Source organism: Centruroides vittatus, unplaced genomic scaffold (assembly GCF_030686945.1).
Source record: "Centruroides vittatus isolate TY-2023 unplaced genomic scaffold, ASM3068694v2 contig_199, whole genome shotgun sequence".
Lineage (NCBI taxonomy): Eukaryota > Metazoa > Arthropoda > Arachnida > Scorpiones > Buthidae > Centruroides > Centruroides vittatus.
The window spans coordinates 98,781-119,596 of NW_027121224.1; the positions used below are offsets into that span (position 1 = coordinate 98,781).

The 20,816-nt window shown below is 30.7% G+C and overlaps 1 protein-coding gene across 7 annotated transcripts; it reads right to left on the minus strand.

Moving 5' to 3' along the window:
• Nucleotides 1-225: 225 nt before the first annotated feature.
• Nucleotides 226-20,491, minus strand: LOC136970450 (protein phosphatase 1 regulatory subunit 16A-like). 7 transcript variants are annotated; one of them, XM_067264883.1, is made up of 11 exons: nt 20,374-20,491; nt 8,559-8,909; nt 7,566-7,636; nt 7,359-7,504; nt 7,178-7,281; nt 6,980-7,104; nt 6,102-6,227; nt 5,705-5,780; nt 5,503-5,620; nt 3,951-4,062; nt 226-915 (listed from the first exon to the last, which is right to left on the minus strand). In XM_067264883.1, exons 2-11 carry the CDS (start codon nt 8,812-8,814, stop codon nt 253-255), a joined length of 1,797 nt encoding a protein of 598 aa, XP_067120984.1. In that variant the 5' UTR covers nt 8,815-8,909; nt 20,374-20,491; the 3' UTR covers nt 226-252. The 7 variants fall into 7 exon arrangements, with proteins under 7 accessions (XP_067120984.1, XP_067120987.1, XP_067120989.1 ...); XM_067264886.1 differs by having other exon boundaries at nt 8,559-8,906; nt 20,374-20,446; XM_067264888.1 differs by lacking the exon at nt 20,374-20,491 and adding an exon at nt 20,093-20,324 and having other exon boundaries at nt 8,559-8,906.
• Nucleotides 20,492-20,816: the final 325 nt, after the last annotated feature.

The following is a 20,816-nucleotide window of genomic DNA, read 5'->3' on the forward strand; positions in this document are numbered from 1 at the left end:
TCTTTCAACAGACTATGCATTAATATAAAAACATTGACAAATGAAATGTTAATATCATGATGCACTAAATGGCACAAACATTTTTATAAAGATCCATTTATAGAAGTCATAACAATACAGTGCAAATTACATCAACTGGATATTGCACATAAGCTGGATAACAGAATAATTTACATCTATGTTACAAAAAAATTGTAAATTATTTCTATAGAATAAAACATGCACTTAAATACACAACTTTGGCAATATTTATTACATAATTGTACAACATCCCTGTTTTTGAGGTTCTCCTACAATTTCCGATGGATCGCTGCAGTATCTTCTTAACGATATGGTAGGTGAGGGTGGAGGCTCATATCTGTATGTTGCACTAAAGTGATGACCACTGTTTGAAAGTTTGCCATTTACGTCTTGTTGTGATGATAAAGACAAGCTGCTGCGAGTTCGCATATCGGATCGGTGCTTTTTTAAGTCTGCCAAAGTGCATGCACTTGGACTGTAGGTGGGACTTGTATTAACAGTAACATGAATTTCAACTTTTACCGACTCTCCTTGATTAAATGCTGGCACAGATGTTTGAGACACATCAACGTAACTAGGTGGTGGTGACGAAGTAACTGAAGGAGTAGTAATATCTTCCAAATTTACAGAATATTCTTTGGCATCTTCATGTGAACTAATTGTGTCTTGTGACTGAACTATATCTTGTGTTAAAGATTCTTTTTCCCCTGCTAATGCTTCATCAAACACTTTAGTTACATAAGCAGCATCATCACAAGCTTCACTACTGTCATTTATGCCCTTACATTTAATTCTCTGAAATGTATCTTTTGTATTTATTGGTGGAAGAATTACTTCAATGTCATCAATTCCAAGAAGGTTGACATCATTTTGTGATATTCTTCCTTCTTCATCCTAAAACAAAATGAATTTATTATTAATAATAATATGGTATTAGTGGAATGTATTCTACTCAGCCTCCAATGCTAAAAATTTTGTTTGTGCACACATGTTGCATAAAGCCACCTCATAGCTATGGCACTACTATAGTGTGTAAGCCCCAGCTTATTCATAAGTGCCCATATTCAGTATATGTAATACAGGTCTATGCTTTTGCATTCATTAGAGAGGTTGCGGCTGAAGTTTTCATCTCTCGAAAACACAAATGCCGCCATCTTGTAATCCTAGAAGTTTGACAATGGCATTTGGAACATCAAGCGTGGTGAGTAGAAGTGCAGCTTAAACATCTGCATTTTTCTGTGTTTTGGGTTAAAATAATGATTATTGAAGCATTTGTGAATAACATTGTAAAGAAACAGACAATTTTAATCCAGAAATTTTTTGCAAGTGTCTTATAAAATGTTTTTATAATTGTGTTCATAATAGCTTATAAATTTTGTACTAGCAGCATTGTTTTTTCATGGCATTTTCTACCATCAGCAGCATAATATGTTTGCGAATTTATAAAAATAATTCCCCAAGCTGCTGTCAGATTTATATAAGCCACAACTTCCCTCAACAAAAGTATGTCGTGAGAATAAGCAAAATGCATTTGAATTGTCCTACTATTATATCGTACGGTAGGAGACACCAGCGAGGTTGAGGCCAAAGTTTTCATCGCAAAAATGTGTACACTGGACGTTTGATGCCGCTTTCCTGTAAGCCTAGAAGTTTGGAAAGTCAGTGGAATCATGCTAGACATTCCAAACACCATTGTCAAACTTCTAGGCTTACTAGTAAGGCTTCTAGGCTTACGGAAAGCAGCGTTGAAAACTTTTGCCTCAACCTCGCTATTAAATAATTATATTTTTGACTTTTATTTGTTTTAGAGGATGTTTAATAACATGATGCTAATTAAACTATTTTAAAATATTATTTACATTCGCTGGTAACCTTCGTCGTTCTTAAATGTTTCCGCCATTTTTCAACAATGTCCCACAAATCAGTGCGTGACGTGAACATGTGGTGAATGTGTTTTACTTGGAGTTCAAATGTCAAACATGTACTTCTGCTTGCTGTACAAGTTTAAAGTTTGAACTTCCACTGCAACCTCTCTATTATATAAAAACTTATAGTTCATGAGTAAAATAACAGTAGCCTATCACTTCTCCAACCAGCACTATTTGCTAAAGAAATATACCAGCCTTTCGATCCTTGTCCTTTGTATTAACATTAGACAGAGAGCATAATCTGTTAGGAATACTTGAAATGATCATATTGTGTCCGTAGTACTAGCCACAGTTTCAAATCTACACTTTTGTGATGTCTACTTACTGTGCCAGTAGTCTTGCATATGCTTTATTTTGTGGGCAAGTTCTGCATATTTACTAGTTTTTCAGTACAGGTATACCTCACCTTACATTGGTTCCAGGAGAGGCAACATAAGTCGAATTCACTTGTCACTAGGCTAAACCACAAATAACCATTCCCAGTTCTGTATTTTATTTATAAATGCATTTTTAATAATATATGGTTAACAAGAGCTTACAAAGCTTACAAGGTATTTTAAGCTTACAAACAAACAAATTTTAGTTTTTAATACAGTACAGAAAAAAAGTAATCTAAATTTACAAATTCATGTACTGTACATACAATATATACTTATAAATGTACATGTTTAGAATTTGGTAATGTTTACAGTGCATCACGGACTATTTGTGAATGTGGTTCTCTAAGACATTAACCTTAAAAAGTCATCTTATTTTATAAATAACAAATAGTTATTAAAATTATTTTGCAATAGTAGAAAATAAACTAATATCAAGTGGCGCTGACAATGATGCCAAGAGGTAGATATTGGAACTACCGTGGAAAACGCCAATAATGAGCACTTAAAGACTGCTAAATAAGACAACACAAACACAGATGTTTTCACGTTTCGTTCTCTAGGATTTATGATGATTATATTAAAATATGTACATTTACAGTAAATGTTAATATGATTTTATGTGCTTTTAACACTTTTCTAGCGATATTATGACTTCAATATTTGTGGCAGACGGAAGTTGAATAAAATGACTTAAACTTGATTTTTATTTTTCCATATACTTTTTTGACGAACGACGTAACTCAAGGTATACCTGTATATGTATTGCAAAATAGATGACCAAAAACGTTTGCATGTTATGTCTGTGCATGATGGATTGTTTTATGTTGTTATAGCTCATTAATAGTATATTTTATGTACATTACAGTGTATGGGTTCTGGGTATGTAGTTTATGTTTGTGTGCAGGCAAATATAAACACCAACCAAAACCCAATGCTTAGCAAATAGACACCCACAACTGCCGTAAATAATCAGGCTATATTTTGGAAATAAAATTAATAATTATATTATTGTATTTATTAATACAAGATATGAATTACAAATGAATTTGGCACTAATTAATGGGCTACATTTTGGTAATAATATTTACAGTAGTTGTGGGTCTTTTTGTGTGCAGGCTTTTTATGCATTGAAATAACCAAATAGCAGAGATGTTAAAAGCTAGCAATCCTACTTGTATTAACAGACTATGTGAGATGTAATTTCTGGTATTTATGACCTGGTCTTGTATGGCAGTTGTGAACTCTTCCATCTCCAAAGAGCCATGAGTCAGGCCAGCAGTTTTGTCAGCACCTACCATGAAGCTCCTTCCAAGCCCAAGATTGCCAGTTGGTATCTGTGCATTCTGTTTTGTGTAGGTTTAATGAGGTACTGTTTTTGTGTGCAAGAGTTTTGAAGAGAGTGAGAAGATTTACTATATCTGTGAGGCCTTGTCCTCCCTCTTTGTGAAGAAGAGTCAGACTTTCTAAGGACAACTTAGGGTGATGTTTGTTACATTTTCTTCTGAAGTCGTTCTAATTTTGTGTGTGTCCAATATATAGCTCCAAATGAGAGCTGAATGCAAAGCACACATTGTCCCAGTAATGTTATTAGTATTGAGTTTAATTATTATTATTAACTAACCTCTTCATTTCTGTTTTGTTCTTGTTTTTCTTGACGAATTCTGGCTTCTTCCTGTGCCTCTCGTCGTGACATTAAAGATTTATCTCTAATGCTTGTTCGTCTCACAGACTGACTAAAAATTTTTAAAGGAAGAAAATTGTTATTAGATATTAATTAGAATTTAAATATGTAGTTTATTACTATTTATTGCTATTGATAACATTATCCATTGTTTTTGGCTTATAGAACTAGAAAAAATATAAATAAAAGTTGCTTTTTTTTTTGTCATAAGCTTAATCTTAAAATAAATCCCAATATACCAAAACTCTTAATTTTATATTCAGTTTTCACTAAATTGAACTTTGCAGAAATAAAAGTCCACTGCTGTTGTTATTTCTTTAAATTTTCATTGATCTAAATTTAGACTTCAAGCACTCAGAAAATCTGTCATTTTATAGTATAGTGTTTCACTAATCTTATTAGATTCAGTATATACTTGTATAGATTTTAAGAATAAATACATGAATCACACAGCATTTTATTAGAAAAAATACAAACATTTTACAATTTCAGCCGCGGTGGATCATAAAATTATAATCACTTGAATCCTGTGTGACAGAATAATCAGCATAATTATACAATGGAATTTTAAGAATTAATGCATCCTAAACAGTTGTTAATCATTTAAAATTGCATGATGATGATGATTTATTATATGCTTTAAAACAATAATTATAAATCAATTATGTATTGTGTATGCTGAAAATATTTATCAGAATATAGAAACACTATCTGTAGCTGGAACAAAATTATAATACAAATTTATAGTAAAAAAGAAAAACCTAATTATTATATACAAACATTATATGAAATCTTGAATTTCATCAGGCATAAAAGTATTTATTTTCAGCTTTGAAAAATTTCTAGATCTGGTTGCTATTGTTGACAATCTACTTTAATACATTCATGAAAAGACCTTTGTAAAACAAAATACTCATTCAGCAATAAAATTTTTAGTATTTTAAAATGCTGTAAAGTGTTTATAAAAGAAAGGATCAATAAAAATGACAATTTAACAATTTTTCAAGAATATATCTAATGTACAAATTTATTATTAATAATAATTGTGTTTTAAAGTTATTTATTTTAAAAATATAGTCAATTTTAAGTGAAAGTTAAAAAACACAACAGAAACCTTCAAGGGAAAAAAATTTAAATAAATGTGCATTTCATCATAAATCTAAATTATTTCATGTTCTTAAGTTTTAAACCTGGTCCATTCCCTCCCCAGCTCACCTATAAAGGAGGGAATGGACAGGGTTTTGTTTTTATGGAATTAAAAAGGCCCCTTGGAAATAAAACTTTAATATTAGAAGCATATTTTTTGACTTATTGACTTTTTAACACTAAATGAAACACCCTGTGTAATAAATGGAATATAATATTCTAATTCTAAATCCTCCATAATATATATTGAAACATTTTGAAATTAAGGTCTTATAGTAAATGAAATCTTAATTCTGTCATTGATTTGTATAACACAATGAAAAGTTTTTCAACTGATCCTACTTACCTTCTTGTATTCTGACTTTGTGTTCTTCTTAACTTCTGAGGTTGAGAAGCACGCTTGATTTCTTGCTCATTCTTTAGCTGCATAAGTCTATCTTTCAGATCAGGATCTTCACATATATCTTTATTTGATTAAATAATCAAATTCAATTACAAAGATATTTATAAAGTTAAATGATGATGAAATTTACTTAAATGATAAATACCAAACGGTGTTTCTCCATTTTTAGTCTTTGCATTGAGATCAGCACCTGCTTGAACTAGAAGTTCTATGACATCAGGCTATATGTAAAAAAGTAAAATTTATTCAAAAAACATTATAAATAGTATTATCGGGGCCATTGACAGGAGGAGGGACACTGGGGGTTTTCCTAGGCTTGGAAAAAACTTAGAGACCCATAATGGTTTCCATCTTGTAAACTAAAAGTTTTATTTTCTGTTAGTAAGAATAAGACAGACATTGCTTTTCATTGATAAAGAAAACATTATTCCATTTGTTCAAAAAGGAGGGCCCGCTTTACTCCCGAGCCCCATACAAGCTCTCAGTGGCCCCAAGCATTGTTATTAGTTTTTTGATAATTTTGTAAAATAAAAATAACTTACATGACCCCAACATGCAGCAGCATGAATTGGTTGCCAGAAATCATTGTCGTTTATATCTGTAGGAACGTGATGATCTAACAAAAATTCAACAACTGCTACATAGCCATTTGCTGCAGCAATGTGAAGCTTTATAAAAGATTGTTTTATTTTCGTTAATTTTTATTATAACTTAAACACATTTAAAGTGAGATCTCGACATAAATAACTCAAACTGCATTAAAATTTCCATAAATGATACAACTGTTATAATGTAAAAACAAACAAGAAACGTTAAAAGCATATCTCGTATATTTTAACAAACATTTTCAGCCAATTTATTTATTTGTCTTGAATATTATAACTCATTTATCAAAATAATGATAGTTTTAACCTCCTTTTTAATGTTTAAAATGTCTTTGAGACATTATGATGATGCAGCATTAAAATGAAAAGTTATTGTTTATGCCAAAGAGCATGGAAATAGGTTATGCTAGACAACTCTGTTTCAAAACTTAAAAATAATTTCTGTTAAAAATTTTTCCCTTAAGGTTTTTTTTTATTATTATTATTTTTTAAAATTTAATTTCAGGCTTATAGTCAACAACATATGGTATTAAGTGACTTTATGTATAAATTAAAATATTTCCATAACTTTTATTATAAGAACTTTCCTGTTTTATCTTTGTATTAATTAATTTCAACTATATTTCTCAATTTAAGCATGATTGCAACTTTTTAGCAGTTTCATATCTTTAAAATCATTTTATACTAAAAGGTTGATCTTAATAAGTTTCTTTTAAAAGCTATTATATATAAAAAAATAGGTGATTAGATTATAGCGTTATCGTTACTTTGCCGAGATCTGCACTTAATATACTTAAAATTATAAAATATCTTACAGGAGTTGCTCCTTGATGATCTCTATATTCTAAATCATCCCCATTTTCCACAATGTACTTTAAATCGGCTAACATATTTCTTTCCGGCTGCGCGCGAGTCTCGTCGATCATCTCTTGAGTGATTCCTTGAAAATTATAACAGTTTTAAAAATAAAATGGAAACTATCATTAAATTTTAATGATAAAAATAATAATTACCTCTTTTGGCCATTTCAGATTCAATGTAATCTAAAGTTGCCTCATCTTCACAAATATCATATGGCATGTTTCCATCAGCATTCACTGCTAACAGATCTGCATTTCTATAAAAAAAAAAGTTAGCTATATCAGATAAACAATAATAATAGTAACAACAGTAATTGTAAATTAAAGCACTTACTTGCTTATAAGATATTTTACTAGATGTAAATGCCCACAAGTGGCTGCAGCGTGTAAAGGAGTCCATTGTTCACTATCTTTAGCATTGACATTGGCACCGAAATCAAGCAACAATTTCATCATTTCTTCACTATCATCAATACAGCACTGCATAAAATATATTTATTATTAAAATATATACTATATAGATATAAAAGTATTGTATTACCTGATGCAATGCAGTAAGACCATCTTCATTTGTAGAATCAGGACTTACGCCTAACATTAGCAATCTTTGAACTGTAAATCAGAAACAAAACATGACATGAAGTAAAAGTTACATTCATATATTGCAAGTCTTCATTTAATGTTTTGCTATAATGTGTTGCCAACACAAACTTATTTACTAACAAAGTTTTAATGTAATGTACAGGATTGTTAATGCACGATACACCATGAAAAAATTAAACTGTTTTGGATTACGAATACACAATATAGTTGTTTGCTAGGAAAAAACTTTGTAAGAACTTTTTACTAGAAGAGGTGCAAGGAGAATTTTGGAGAAGGAATATCTTGTAAAGGATTACTCCCGGAACTCACGGTACCTTTTGATTTTTCTTCTTTGGCTTATATGGAGACGATCTCAGGATATCCAGCAGAATAAAATTTTGTCCGGAAATTTTTAATTTCTAGAATTTCATTTTTATCCACCTTGGAAATTTGCTGATTATTGTAGTATTATATGCATCTAAATTTTAATATTTATGCAAATGCAAAATAATATTACATACATATATGTAAAAATGTAGATCTCATTGTTTACGATATTTTGTTAGGAAATTTCAATTAAAAGTATTTCAGTATTATGAATGAGTTATTGTTTAATACAATATAAAGAAAAACTGAATCATTTGATGATTCATTTGTCACTCTCAGCGCTATTAACTATATTTCAATTCCATAAAATATATTCACTGGGGAAAACCAAACATTGCTAACTCATTTTCATACTATGGTGCAACATAATTTTATGGCTCTTGTGCAAAAAAAAAAAAAAAAACTTCAAAACCAACCAACCATTTACACACTATTTATCACAGTTACTGTCCAAGTGCTTTTTATGCTGTTTGTATGCACAGTAAGAATGTATAAAATTGATTAATGAATAATTACTCGTGTGGCTGTAAAAATAAATAGTTGTATAAACAAATAGAACACTTACCTTCATCGATATCATTTCTAGCAGCAGCTTCCAACAGCATGACACTTGGCACGAAGTGAACTTTATAATCATGTTTCTTAACTTTTTTATTCATATTCTGTTCAGTTTTCTTCCGTTTAGCGTTAACTTCTTTTTCCCGATTACTCCATTTCTTAAGCTGCTGTATCCGACGTTTCTTCGCGTGTTTCAGACGTTCCTGAGTACTCATTTTTTCCACGATGGCCATCTCGGCAATAAGTTCCGAGTGATCGGCCATTTTGCCTGCTGTCGGGAGACCACGTGTTGAGATGGACAAGTGCCAAAATTGAAGTTGTTTCAGTTACACCTTATTTCATATCCGGTAACTGCCTACTAATAAAAGATACTACACGTGAGACAGAATTTTTCCTAGTATAAGATACTTTAGAGATTAAATCATTCGAATTACTTAAATACATTTTTAGCATTCGCCAATGAGTTTTATGTCAAATATTTTTTGACAATTTCCTCGTGGCAGATTAAAACAGAACACGCCATTTCTATCGTTGAACTTAACTAAAGGATTTTACTAAGACCAGCGTGAGATTAATGAAGGTATTAGAAGTAATTAAACGTAAAAGTAAAGGTAGATAGCAAAATATTTTCTTTTTAACCACACAAAACAAAGTAATTACACTAAGTAACCTTCGGGCATTTCCTTCTCATTATTTCACAATCCAAAAATTAATCGTACTTAACAGAAAGAAAGAATTTTCAATTAAAGAAAACACCTAATTCTCCTTTAACATTAGAACCGTCTAATTAATTTTGACTTTGTACATAAAAATATTTAAATTTTATCCCGAACATCCTCGGTCGTTAGACATTTCATTTAAGTGCCAACGCGCACGACACGTGATCTAATTAAAAGTCAAAAATCTGAAATTTCAATTTTTATGGCGCAACTTATCACCAGAATCCATTTTAATCGTGCACGTAATCATTCTTCTGGAAGAGAACATCGCATGTTCCGGCGATCAATAAACTTCGTGTCACGTGATTGATTGCTGTTTAAAATAATTCGTCTAGGACACATTCTGAAGATAGATAAAGGCTTCTAAATGGCCGACGATTCTAAAGGTACGAAGATTAAGCGTGGCACGACGAACCCTGCCTTAATTTTTCAATGCGCGAAAAATAGAGAAATATTTTGAAAAAACGAATAGGTGCGAAGAAAGTATGAGGTGATATCCTCTAACGTCGGCCATTACCCTTTAACTAGGCGCCAGAAACTTGAAGAATTTTGTTTATTTGTTGACTTTCCTGCTGTACTAATTGGGGGTTCTGAGATAAACACACCGTAAAACACTTCATTAATTACAGGATAACTCACCTCGACGATTAGTAAAACTGAAATAAAGTAGGCCAAATTCCTCCATTTACGCGAATTCACTTTAGCGAGTTTGAAAGATTTTTCGATTTTAAATAATCAACTTTATGGAAATAAATGATAACAACACTTCTTGATGTAATTATCATCACCATAAACGCATATTTAATAAAAATAACCTTTGAGAGTATGGAACAGATCTCCATTTGAAAGAGTTTTCTATGGCTCCTTTAGGCGCTGTTTTCTTGGAACCAATTACTGGAGTAAATGGAAGGATTAGTATATATTGTGATCACGTAACGCATCTGAAAAACTTATCTAAATTTCAAAACTAATGCACTCAACGACTTTTTTCTAATCGGTATTTATTGGTGTTGACACCAACTAAGAAAGTTTTTTTTAAATCAAGTATAAATCAAACTTTGACCTAAATACGATTGGGATAGGCTAGGCGAAGGTTAACATTGATGAGATTGCTCGCTCCAGTTAATTTGCTAGCTATCAAAGTTAATACGAACACCTTCGGGTAATGAAAAACAAGATGGAGGGAAATGCCATTAAGGTGACGGATACGCATCATTTCCACACGCCGTGAAAAATTGAGTTAAATGTTATCCATTTAAGAGTTTTATATATATTGAAAATTATAATGGAATGTCACGCTGTTTTTAAAATATTTATTTCCTTTAGTAATTACGGCGTATAGAACTGATTAGGTTAAATGTGAACGTTCTAACAATGTTATTTGTTAATGCGTTGGATTAAAGTATTTCAGAAAATATCCTAACGTGGTTAATACGAGAATTTACGTTATGGAATAACGTAACGCCGTTACCCAGCAAATTTTATTATTATCGATGACATAGACTAGATACATTACAAGTAATATATACGCGTAATAACACATTTCACTAATTTAAAAAAAAAAAAACTCGACATACCAAAAAAACCGCGTTTCTATTTTAATTTTGCAAATTTTAAATCGTATTTTCGTCTTTAGAAGCGGAATCATTCTTCGATTCTAAATGTAGAACAACAAAAAACTGCTCTATGATTTATTATCCATCAGAGAGAGAAATCCGGCGTGGGTTAATATGTCTAAATTTGGAGAATTAACCCCCGCTGTGAAAGTTTCCTTATTTGTAATTTACAAACATTCTCAAAGGCTGCAAAGAAAATTTTCTTCTTATCAATGGACAAAATCTTTCTAATTATACGCTTATTTAGGCCTTGGATCGTGGCAAAGAAGAACGAAGAATGATTGAAAAAGGCGTGGGCTGACTGCCAATCGTTTGTGACAGACACGGCACTGCGACCAACTATAGAAAAAAAAAGATGTCTACCACAATAAAACGCATATAGAAATCCATAAAAAAAACAAGTAAAAAACCGGAAGAAAGTTTATTCTCGGTTGAATTCCCGTTTCGGATGTTTAGTGGTGGATATATTGAAATTTTTTCCTCCATTTCGTCTAAAACTATCTTCGCAATAGTGTGAAGAATTATAGTTTATATTGTTAGAAATAATACCTTTTTTTGTGTGGTTTTAGATGACTGCATTTAATTGATATTCAGATCTTATCTAAATGAAAGTATTAGAAATTCCTGAGGAAAACAAACATAAACAAACTTAACGACAAAATATTAATGAATAGTTTGTATATATCAATCAAAATAAAAAAGGGCGGAACCGACAAAACATATCCGGATTGATTCCTCTACAGTTAAGTCGGCATGATGAAATATGTATATAAAGGAGGAATTATCCCATAAAAAATGAAGCAACAGCCATATGCAAAGAGAATTGGCGAAAATATGAAATTTCCATCTCATTGTACGCAAATAAGTCATATTTTATGCATTTTTAATTAACATATACAAAACAAGTTATTGGTAGACTTATCCGTGACGTTATTCTTTACACAGAAATTTAAAATTTTTCAGTTTTTGCGAATAAACAAAAACGTTCTAAAGACCTTGGAAGTTCTTACAAAATTCTTTTAAACTTGATTCTGTAAGAATATTCGGGTCGTAAACGTGAATAGTTAAGATATAAAACGATAAGTAATGTAGTTGTTTAATAGCCTAAAGGCCTAGTCTGAAGATAACCCTATCGAATCATTTTATAACGACGATATTAGCGGAATGAATACATTACAGACCTACAAACAAACTTACGAATGAATCCGTAAATTATTATTATTTTCCGATCGTAAAGTGTGCCATTATATTTTTAGCACTGGAAGATGATGTGTTGTATACGCACAAGGCGTTAAAATTTACTAAATTTTTTTTACAAATCATTAAAAATTTAGCGATTTATTATTATTAGACAATTTATTACTGGGATTATTACTTACAGACACACGATTATAACAAGTTATTTTTTTTAAAAAACGCGAAGTTAAAACAGAAAAACATTGAATAAATATGTCATGCAGAAAAACCACACGCCCTTTAAGGTTCTCGGGAGCGTCCTACATTCTACTTAACTTGACCCGAACTCAATAGGAGTATCGGGGACAAATTAAAGAATATATTAAAAAATAATAATAATAATAATTATTATTATAAATTAAAACTGTAGAAACGCCCTTACGGTAGATTGTTCCTCGAGAATAAACCGATGGCCATTCGCTTCGGAAATCCATTAATTCCATCGGGAGGATATTTCGTAATACGATAGTTCAAATATTGACAAAATTTTCCAAAGATGTCAAGTATAACAGAAGTATTCTTCATTATGTAAAACTTTATTCGGGAATCGAAACTTTTTATAATTGTGTGGTTTGAATCTTTTGAAAGAAGGGTGCGGTGTATCGGAAAGAAGAGTTTTTGACAAGATAACAGTGAGACAAGACACCCAAGTCACTTTACGAGAACCCATTATTACAAATCTAACTTCTGTCAAGTTTACATAGCAATCTTGACAGATAAGATTGTAGCGTGTACCAGATATTGATCCGTTTATTCTAACATTCAAGGTCGATAGTATAGTTTCCTAGTGTAATAACGGTGTTAGATAAGGCAAAAAAAAAGAAAAGCAAAATTATAGCAGACAATAGGAAAATTAAACGCTGCTCGTACCTTTACGCTTTGTCGGATTCCATCATCGAGATTCCCACGTAACGTTTCCTCCATACGTAAATGTGGGATGAGTATCTCGCCGACAGTTTGCGCGAAATGGGTCAACGTATTCATTCTGTCGGTGAAAGCGACTAAAAATCCGACTTAGTTACGTCACACTTCGACTAGAAAACATACTGAAGCCAAGTGGTAAACGTGGCAACAGCGATGCCAAAAATGACGTCACGGTCTCGCTACGTGCGAGACTTTTCGACGACGCCGAGAGGAATGCCCGTTACTTAAATCACTACAATTACTCGTACCTTACGCCACTATTTGAAAACAATGTGCAACGCGCTGCCATTAAGTCGAAGGAAACGTAACAATCCGCACCGGCAAACAAGCGTCGCCTCTGTTCGTCTTTTTTTTTTTTTTTTAAACGCTATTTAGATATTCTCCTAACCTTAAATAAACTTTCCTCTCCAATAAAAAATATCAAATGTATAAATAAATATTTTCCGATCCAGAGTAAACAGACGGAGCTCCATTAAAAATGCAACGCCGTATAAACACTGCGAGGTACGGTAATACTCTCGAGCCAACTCGCAATGAATCGACTAATTATGAGAATTTTGTAAAATTTCGCTTGCTATAACAAAATAAATAAAGTTGAAATCGAATTTCTAGTTAATTGGGTCAATTAACTGCGTCTGAAACTTCCGATATTTCTAACCCGATAGACAAGGGAAACATAACAAGCGACACTTCGTTAGAAAAATAGAAAATAATATATACTTAAGCCCATTGTCCGGTTTAGAGTTCGTATAACACAAGCCAAACACTACCGAGGTGACACTTTAAACACGTGACTCGAACTAAAATCGGAATGAAGTAATATTTCACGGGCATCAAGTTCAAGGCTAACTATCTACTCGACATATTTTCTTCAGTGAAAGCTGAATCGACTCGAGTGAATGAAAGGAAAAATATAATTCAGTTTGTCCACAAAATAAACGACAAAACATCCTCTAACGCAATTGCCGGATTTCCTATATATCGAACAATACGTGGGTTAAGTGTATGCCGCTCTTAACAATTAAAAATATTTTATCTATCGAGGTCGACCAGTTGTCTAGCCGTATATTATTTCTTTAAAAACAAAATACGATATTATTCAAACTCGAAAGAAACAAAAAATAAAAAAAATCTCTATAATTTTTTCTTCCTAAATTATTTCTTATCACGTGACTCAACCAAGCGCGTCCATTCGTCGCACGGTCTAACGCAGACGACCCGATTAGCATACAGGAAACGTCATCCGAATTTAAATTTTTTTTTTTTTTAAACTAACGATAAATGATTTTGACAAATATTTAATATCGAATAATGTCAACGGAGAATTTTTAAATAATTTTATACTACAGAAACGCTATCGATAATAAAACGTTAAAATAAATTCATCCACTTAATTAAATTGTCCGATTATCCGAGCAACTTTTAATAAATGTTAATTAGTAACAAATTAGCTTAATAATTTATCTGTAATAAACCAATGTAAAATTCTCAATTAACCGTAAAAGTGTATAAATAGGGATTTTCGATCGATGATTGATTAATTTCTAGTGTCGGATATTTGGAAGTTATTGAAATTTGTTTGAAGTGGAGAAATGCACTAGAGGTCGCGACTTACTACTATAGAAAAACGCGTTTTATAAGGTTATGGTATTTATAAAAGTGAATAAACGCAAATGTTTAATAACTAAACGTAATTAAATCACGGGAAAAAAATAAATGTAACTTTATTTAAAAACTTTATTGAATAAATTTTCCAGAAGTTTGCTTTACTAACACACTTCTGCATGTAGGAGATTCTCTCCATCAACAATTAAGTCATCTACACGATAAGTCACGAATTTCAAAATTTTGCTGATGTCATTTATATTCGTTATTCATAAAATATAAATTGGACGTCACCGAGTTCCATTTATTCTTATTATTATTATTTTATCTTTTTTCGCCTTGATATTTTTCTTAATTATTACAAGAAAAGAATTTGTTTTTCTTGTCTAGTGAACAGAGTCGGTTCAGCATTTCGCGTAAACATCAAAAATATTATTTGTCCTTCGAAATACGACAATATTACAATTATTTTCGCATTTTATTTTTACTCCGTTACAACGCGTTTCCTATGCCAAGTAGAAAATGCAGGGAACAAGAAAGTGGTAGCTTAAGTATTCCACTCAATTAAGTAGCCTACGCGCGTATAAACACGCCATTTATGGACGCAAATAATTTACTCTAAATTTGTTGCATTCGATTTATTTTTAATAATTATTATTATTATTATTATTTTTATTGTGCAATTACCATAATGTATTTTATTCCGTTTGTCGAGCATGATGGAGAGAACTTGAGTAATCATGGGAAGATTGGATAGAAAAATAACCGAGTTGAAAAATTCTTTATTTACTCACTTCAGTAAATATTGTAGAAGCAACTATATATCTTTTTTTATTTTATTTTATTTTTTTTGCGAAATCCTTTCCTGTACATTGTACGATGATATTTAGAAATATTCCGAGTTCTTTTTTTATAATGTAGTCTTATACAAACTGCTCAGTTCGCATGATTTATATCTTATTAGAGGAATTATTTATATAACTTCTGAAGAATATTAAATACATTGGAAAAAATCTATAAGAATAGACAGTCGTGAAAAAATCAATTTTATTTTCTCCATTCTGGATCAACAAAGATAATGGCCATTTGCGCTGTTAAGAGTAATAGGATAGTCTGATAATTAGTTATGGTAGACAAGTTCATTCTAAATCATCAATATCATATATATGCATACTATAAATGGAAAATAATTAAATTCGTATCTACTGCTGTAAGATAATTTTTAAATTTATATTATTTTGAATCGGTCATACTTTAAAAAAAGCGCATTACTCATACGTATACTTAGATTAACATATATTAAATTCTTTTTTAAGTATTAAAAGGCTTTATTGTAATTATTCATCAATATTAAAATGTTGAATCGATGACGATGACGTGAATATTCGGCACCTAAATCTAAATTCATGGAAACAATTCGTTGTTGACTTCATCAAAATAATCAATCCACAGTACATTGACAAATGAATGGAAAGAAATATCACGTAACAAAGTACTGTATTCTAAAGCTAGACATTCATTTATTGAAGTGAAATCACTCTATTGGAAGAAATTACTCTATAAAATCTTTGACACAGAAGTAATTTACAATTTGAAATTCTCTTGCAATTCAGTACGCGTAGTATTGTCTTTATTACACGAAGAATGTCAATGCCTTAAAAGTTGTTTGTTAAGTAAAATTCCATTACAGGATAATGAATTTTTTACCAAAGACGTAAATTATAAAAGTCTTTCGACAAACATCATCGTTATTAACGCATAAATTGGTCTGAACAAAACATAATATTCAATTTAATAATGTAATTTAATTTTTATTTAATATGGAATAATGTAGAATTATATATAAACTAATTCTGTAAGTCCAAAATATATTTAAATGTTTATAATTTTATACCTTGAAGTACTTAAGTATACTCGTTGAAATAGATTAGGATTTTAGTATAAACTTGTGGCTAAACATTCGTGAAGTCCGATAATCAATAATTTTATAGATACACCTATAAAATTACTGATTAATCGGTCTCGGTCAATTGGTTTACCGCTAAACAGATAACCTTGGAGGATTTATGGTGGCGGAAAATTATTACTTCTAACGAAAACTAGCATTCATTTTTCAAATGTGTTCGCTAGTGCGAAAATTTGTTATATAAACGTTCTAAAATAAGAATTTATATGGATATTAATATACTTAGATATATGATTAAATTATGTTAAGTGGGTTTAATTATGTATATCAAAGATGCCTAACTTAAATATTGAAGATCAGATATCAGATTTGATTTGAAATTAAAACGAGCCAGCGGGCTGTATACATTATATATGCGTAGAATTGTATTATATACATTATGTATGTGTAGAATTTACTACATAATATAGCAGCATTTATTATTATTATTATTTTTTTCATTTCTTACATCTCTATATTATATATCTATTAATACGGTATAATGGTTATACATAAAGATCTTTATAAATTTTTTTTTTTTGGTATATAACATACATATATATCGAAATCTATATGCAAAGGTGTGCAATCAAAACCAATATGAACTGTGTAGATGCATAGAATAAAAACAAGGAATCAAATGAAGAAAGAATACTAAAAGAATGCAAAAGGAAAAGTGAGGAGTTAAGGAGTAGATTTGGTTAAAAAAAAAGAATTGGATAAATTTCAGAGACAGAATCTAATTAATGCGTTGGAATGTAGAGGTCTAGAATCTGTTTTTTTTTCTTTCTTTTACGAAAAATGATTACTTCATAGCTGAAATGTATAGCTCATAAATCATTTTTTTGGTTTATAAAAAATTTTGATTTAATTAATATCTTGGTCCAATGTAACTTTTATAATTTAAATGTATTTAATTTAATATTGAGGGTGACATAAAATTGTTAGAAGGCACATTAAAGACGTTGGTGGCGTGCTCGCGACCTCGGAGTCCGTCGTGACGTATGTTGTTCACCCCTGGTCTAGATACATTGTTGAATTATTACAGAATATAATATTGGTCAATAAAGATATGACACAGATCTATTTTGCAATTAAAATTAAAATTCCAATTGAAATTTAAAGTAATAAAGTAACAACGGTAGAAATTAAACGAATAAATCGATGTACTTTTACAGGATATAAGAGAAGATTTTTTATTGTTAAAAAGTTCGGTGCAAAAATCAAATAGAAAATGTCAGAAAAGACCAAGAGGTAATTTGTTTCATAGAGATTGTAATCCTACGTCGAAAGATTAATTTAGAGATGAGTCGATACAATACTTCACTACAGAGCCAAAATAGGTCCACTAATGCAGCAGTGAGCACGATTTCCTTCTCCACTAATCTTTTTATCTTCTCAAAAAACCAAACCAGATGACTAGTGAAAGATGCAAGTCAACAGGAAGAAATGGGATTCGAATTCGGATCTTTTTATTGAGTTTCAAACCAAAAATACTCTCATACATTTAAATGATGTAATTTCTTGAGAAGGAAAAAAAAAAGAGAGAGAATTTAATATTTTCCACATTCGTTTTATTTGTATTTTCTATTTACAATCACAAAGCTGTTTGAGGACAACACCCAAAATGCTCGATACGACTTGGAAATTCTGTATAGAATTCGATCGCATATATTGGATATGACAATATAATAAAATTTAAATAGTCTACACACATTTATAGAATCAAATTTACGATGGTGTACTTTGAGAATCTATTTTAAATTTTTAATCTCTCGGACGTATTAAATCTTTAACATATTTCGAATTTAAATATATTAATTTCTTTTACAGAAAGAATGCTTAAATCGTCGGCAGCCTAACGTATTTAATGTCCTCGAATGACACGGTTTCCGGTACTCCACCCCTCTGGGCTAAAAAAATTTGTTTAGACCTGTCTACAAAGACTTTATAATCACAATAGTAGAAGCAAAAGACTTTTTTAAAGCTTTGTATATGTAAAAAAAAAATATTTAATTTAGATAAAGTAACCGAAAATTTTCTAGACATTCTAATTATTAAGAAAAAAAGGAAGAAAATGTGAAACAGCTTTTAAAATAAATGCGATTTTAATTTATTTTACGAGTTTTTATTTTAACTAAAAAAATTTTTTTCCTCGTATTTATAAAATACAGAAATTTAATTTGTTTTACACAACCTTCTCTATTTTATATACCCGAAGCTGTTGTAAATTTTATATATATATAAAGTACCTGCACTTAAAAGTATAAAAGTTTTATTTTTGCTTTTAGAAACTTAATTAATAATATATTTTTTAAATTCTTTATTCAGATATTTAAATTTTTTTATAAGACAAGTAATAATGTAGAATCGATTAGTTAACATTTAAGAAATCTTTATTTTTTTTATGATGGATGGCAAACGCTTGCAATATTCCAAATTCCGAGTAATTCTTGTAAATCCGATAGTTTTAACAGAATTTATCTAGATTTAGCTTTAGTGGGTAACTTCCATTTATTCCGAATTATCGGAGAAGGTGTCTCAAAACCAATAAAAATCTGGGGACCACGAGGCCTATAAATTCTAAAAAAGTGCAATAAAAGTCGATATATCTTTCATTTAGAGAAGGAAAGTCTTTAATTATAATTAATTTACGTTGCAAATATATCTAAAAAGTAGGATTAAAATGCCCGGCTTTCAGTTTGTGATTCTCTTGTCTCAAGTTTGGATATAAAAATAGAACAAAAGAAGATTTCCGGTTCGGTCAACTATAATTTATGCATTTTTAAGTCTATCAGGGAGAACTAGTTCTCCATTAGAAATGGTTATATCATGTAAAAGAAGCAAAGAAAACTAATCACACGGACGGACCCGATTATTATAATTGGCATTAATAATTTCCGAGATCTCTCTGATTTTCATATCATCGATGAAAAGTGCATATGATGATGATGATTATTATTATTATTATTATTATTATTAAGTTAAGTTTGCTTATGACATTAAATAGCAGGAAGACACCGTTTGGTTATATTATGGGAAAATAAATTACAAAATAAATACAATAACCCATTCTTTCCCGGCTATTATTTTCCAGAGGAAAAGAAGGAAAACTATAAAAAAAAAAAAAATACATATATATATAGGAAAAAGAAATAATAATAAAAATACAAACGTGTTTCTTATTAAGGAAAGCCGGTTTATGATTTAAGAAGAAAGAAAAGAAAAAAAAGAGTGAAAACTCATCACTATCAAGGATTTTTTTCGCAGATTTCATCTCGCCACCAATCTGGATAACGATAACAAACTCGTAGATTTCTTTCAATAACACAAGAAAACAGATAAATTACACTTATCAATAGAACAGATGGCAATAATTAAGCTTAACAGTCGCTTACCGGCGCTAAGTTTCAGAATTTGCAAAAGAAAAGGGAGGGAAAAAAATTGCGAAAACGCGTCAATCGAGTGCTGTATTATTAAATTTTGATCATCTCACCTGTTTGCGCAACGTCTCCGCTTTTCTTTCAAATCGAATCCGTTAACGCTGGACTCATCCGACTGGTTTAAATTTTGACAGACTTTCCTAACTTTACCTAATAAAGTTGATTCTTACACAGGGCATGTCGACACTCGGTATTGTTACGCGCGATTACACTTCAATCGAGTCATTAAAGCAAACTGAATCGACTAAATTACCATTATATCAAATGAGATTTTCGACCTCTAAGTGTTATTTAAAGTCCGTTCGTGATTAGTATTCTAGAAAATGTCGTTTACCTGAGTTGCCTATATTCCGTCCGTCTACTTGCCAGTTCGACCAGCGAACTGTTCAAACAGGTATTCTCTTTGCCCCCCATTACGCCATCTGTCGCGAGAAATCGGAACGACGAAAAGAATCCGCTAACAAAAAGGAAATTATATAAAATGTCGGAAGAATTTTTTTTCCGTAAAATTTACGCGAATTTTACTTAATGTATTTTTTTGTTTTTCATCCGTCGGGTTGATGATAAATTAGCGCACACTTAAATTACATAGATTTAGCGAAGCGACGCGGTTTAAAAATCCGATTATATTTAACAAAGAAACGAACGGAATTTCCTAAAATTACCCGAAGCCATCGCTTTTATTTAGTTTTAACGGTGAAATAGTTCTAATATAGGATTTTCCGAATTGAATTATTATTAACAAAATTTATCAAGAAGTTCTATAATTTAGTTATT

Excerpts from the sequence above, each read along its gene's own strand:
- LOC136970450 (XM_067264883.1), bottom strand. The coding sequence starts at position 8,814 with ATGGCCGATCACTCGGAACTTATTGCCGAGATGGCCATCGTGGAAAAA. Across the intron at positions 6,228-6,979 it reads ATCATCAAGGAGCAACTCCT|CTTCACATTGCTGCAGCAAA; the intron begins GTAAGATATTTT and ends TCTTTTATAAAG. Across the intron at positions 5,621-5,704 it reads AAATGGAGAAACACCGTTTG|ATATATGTGAAGATCCTGAT; the intron begins GTATTTATCATT and ends AATCAAATAAAG.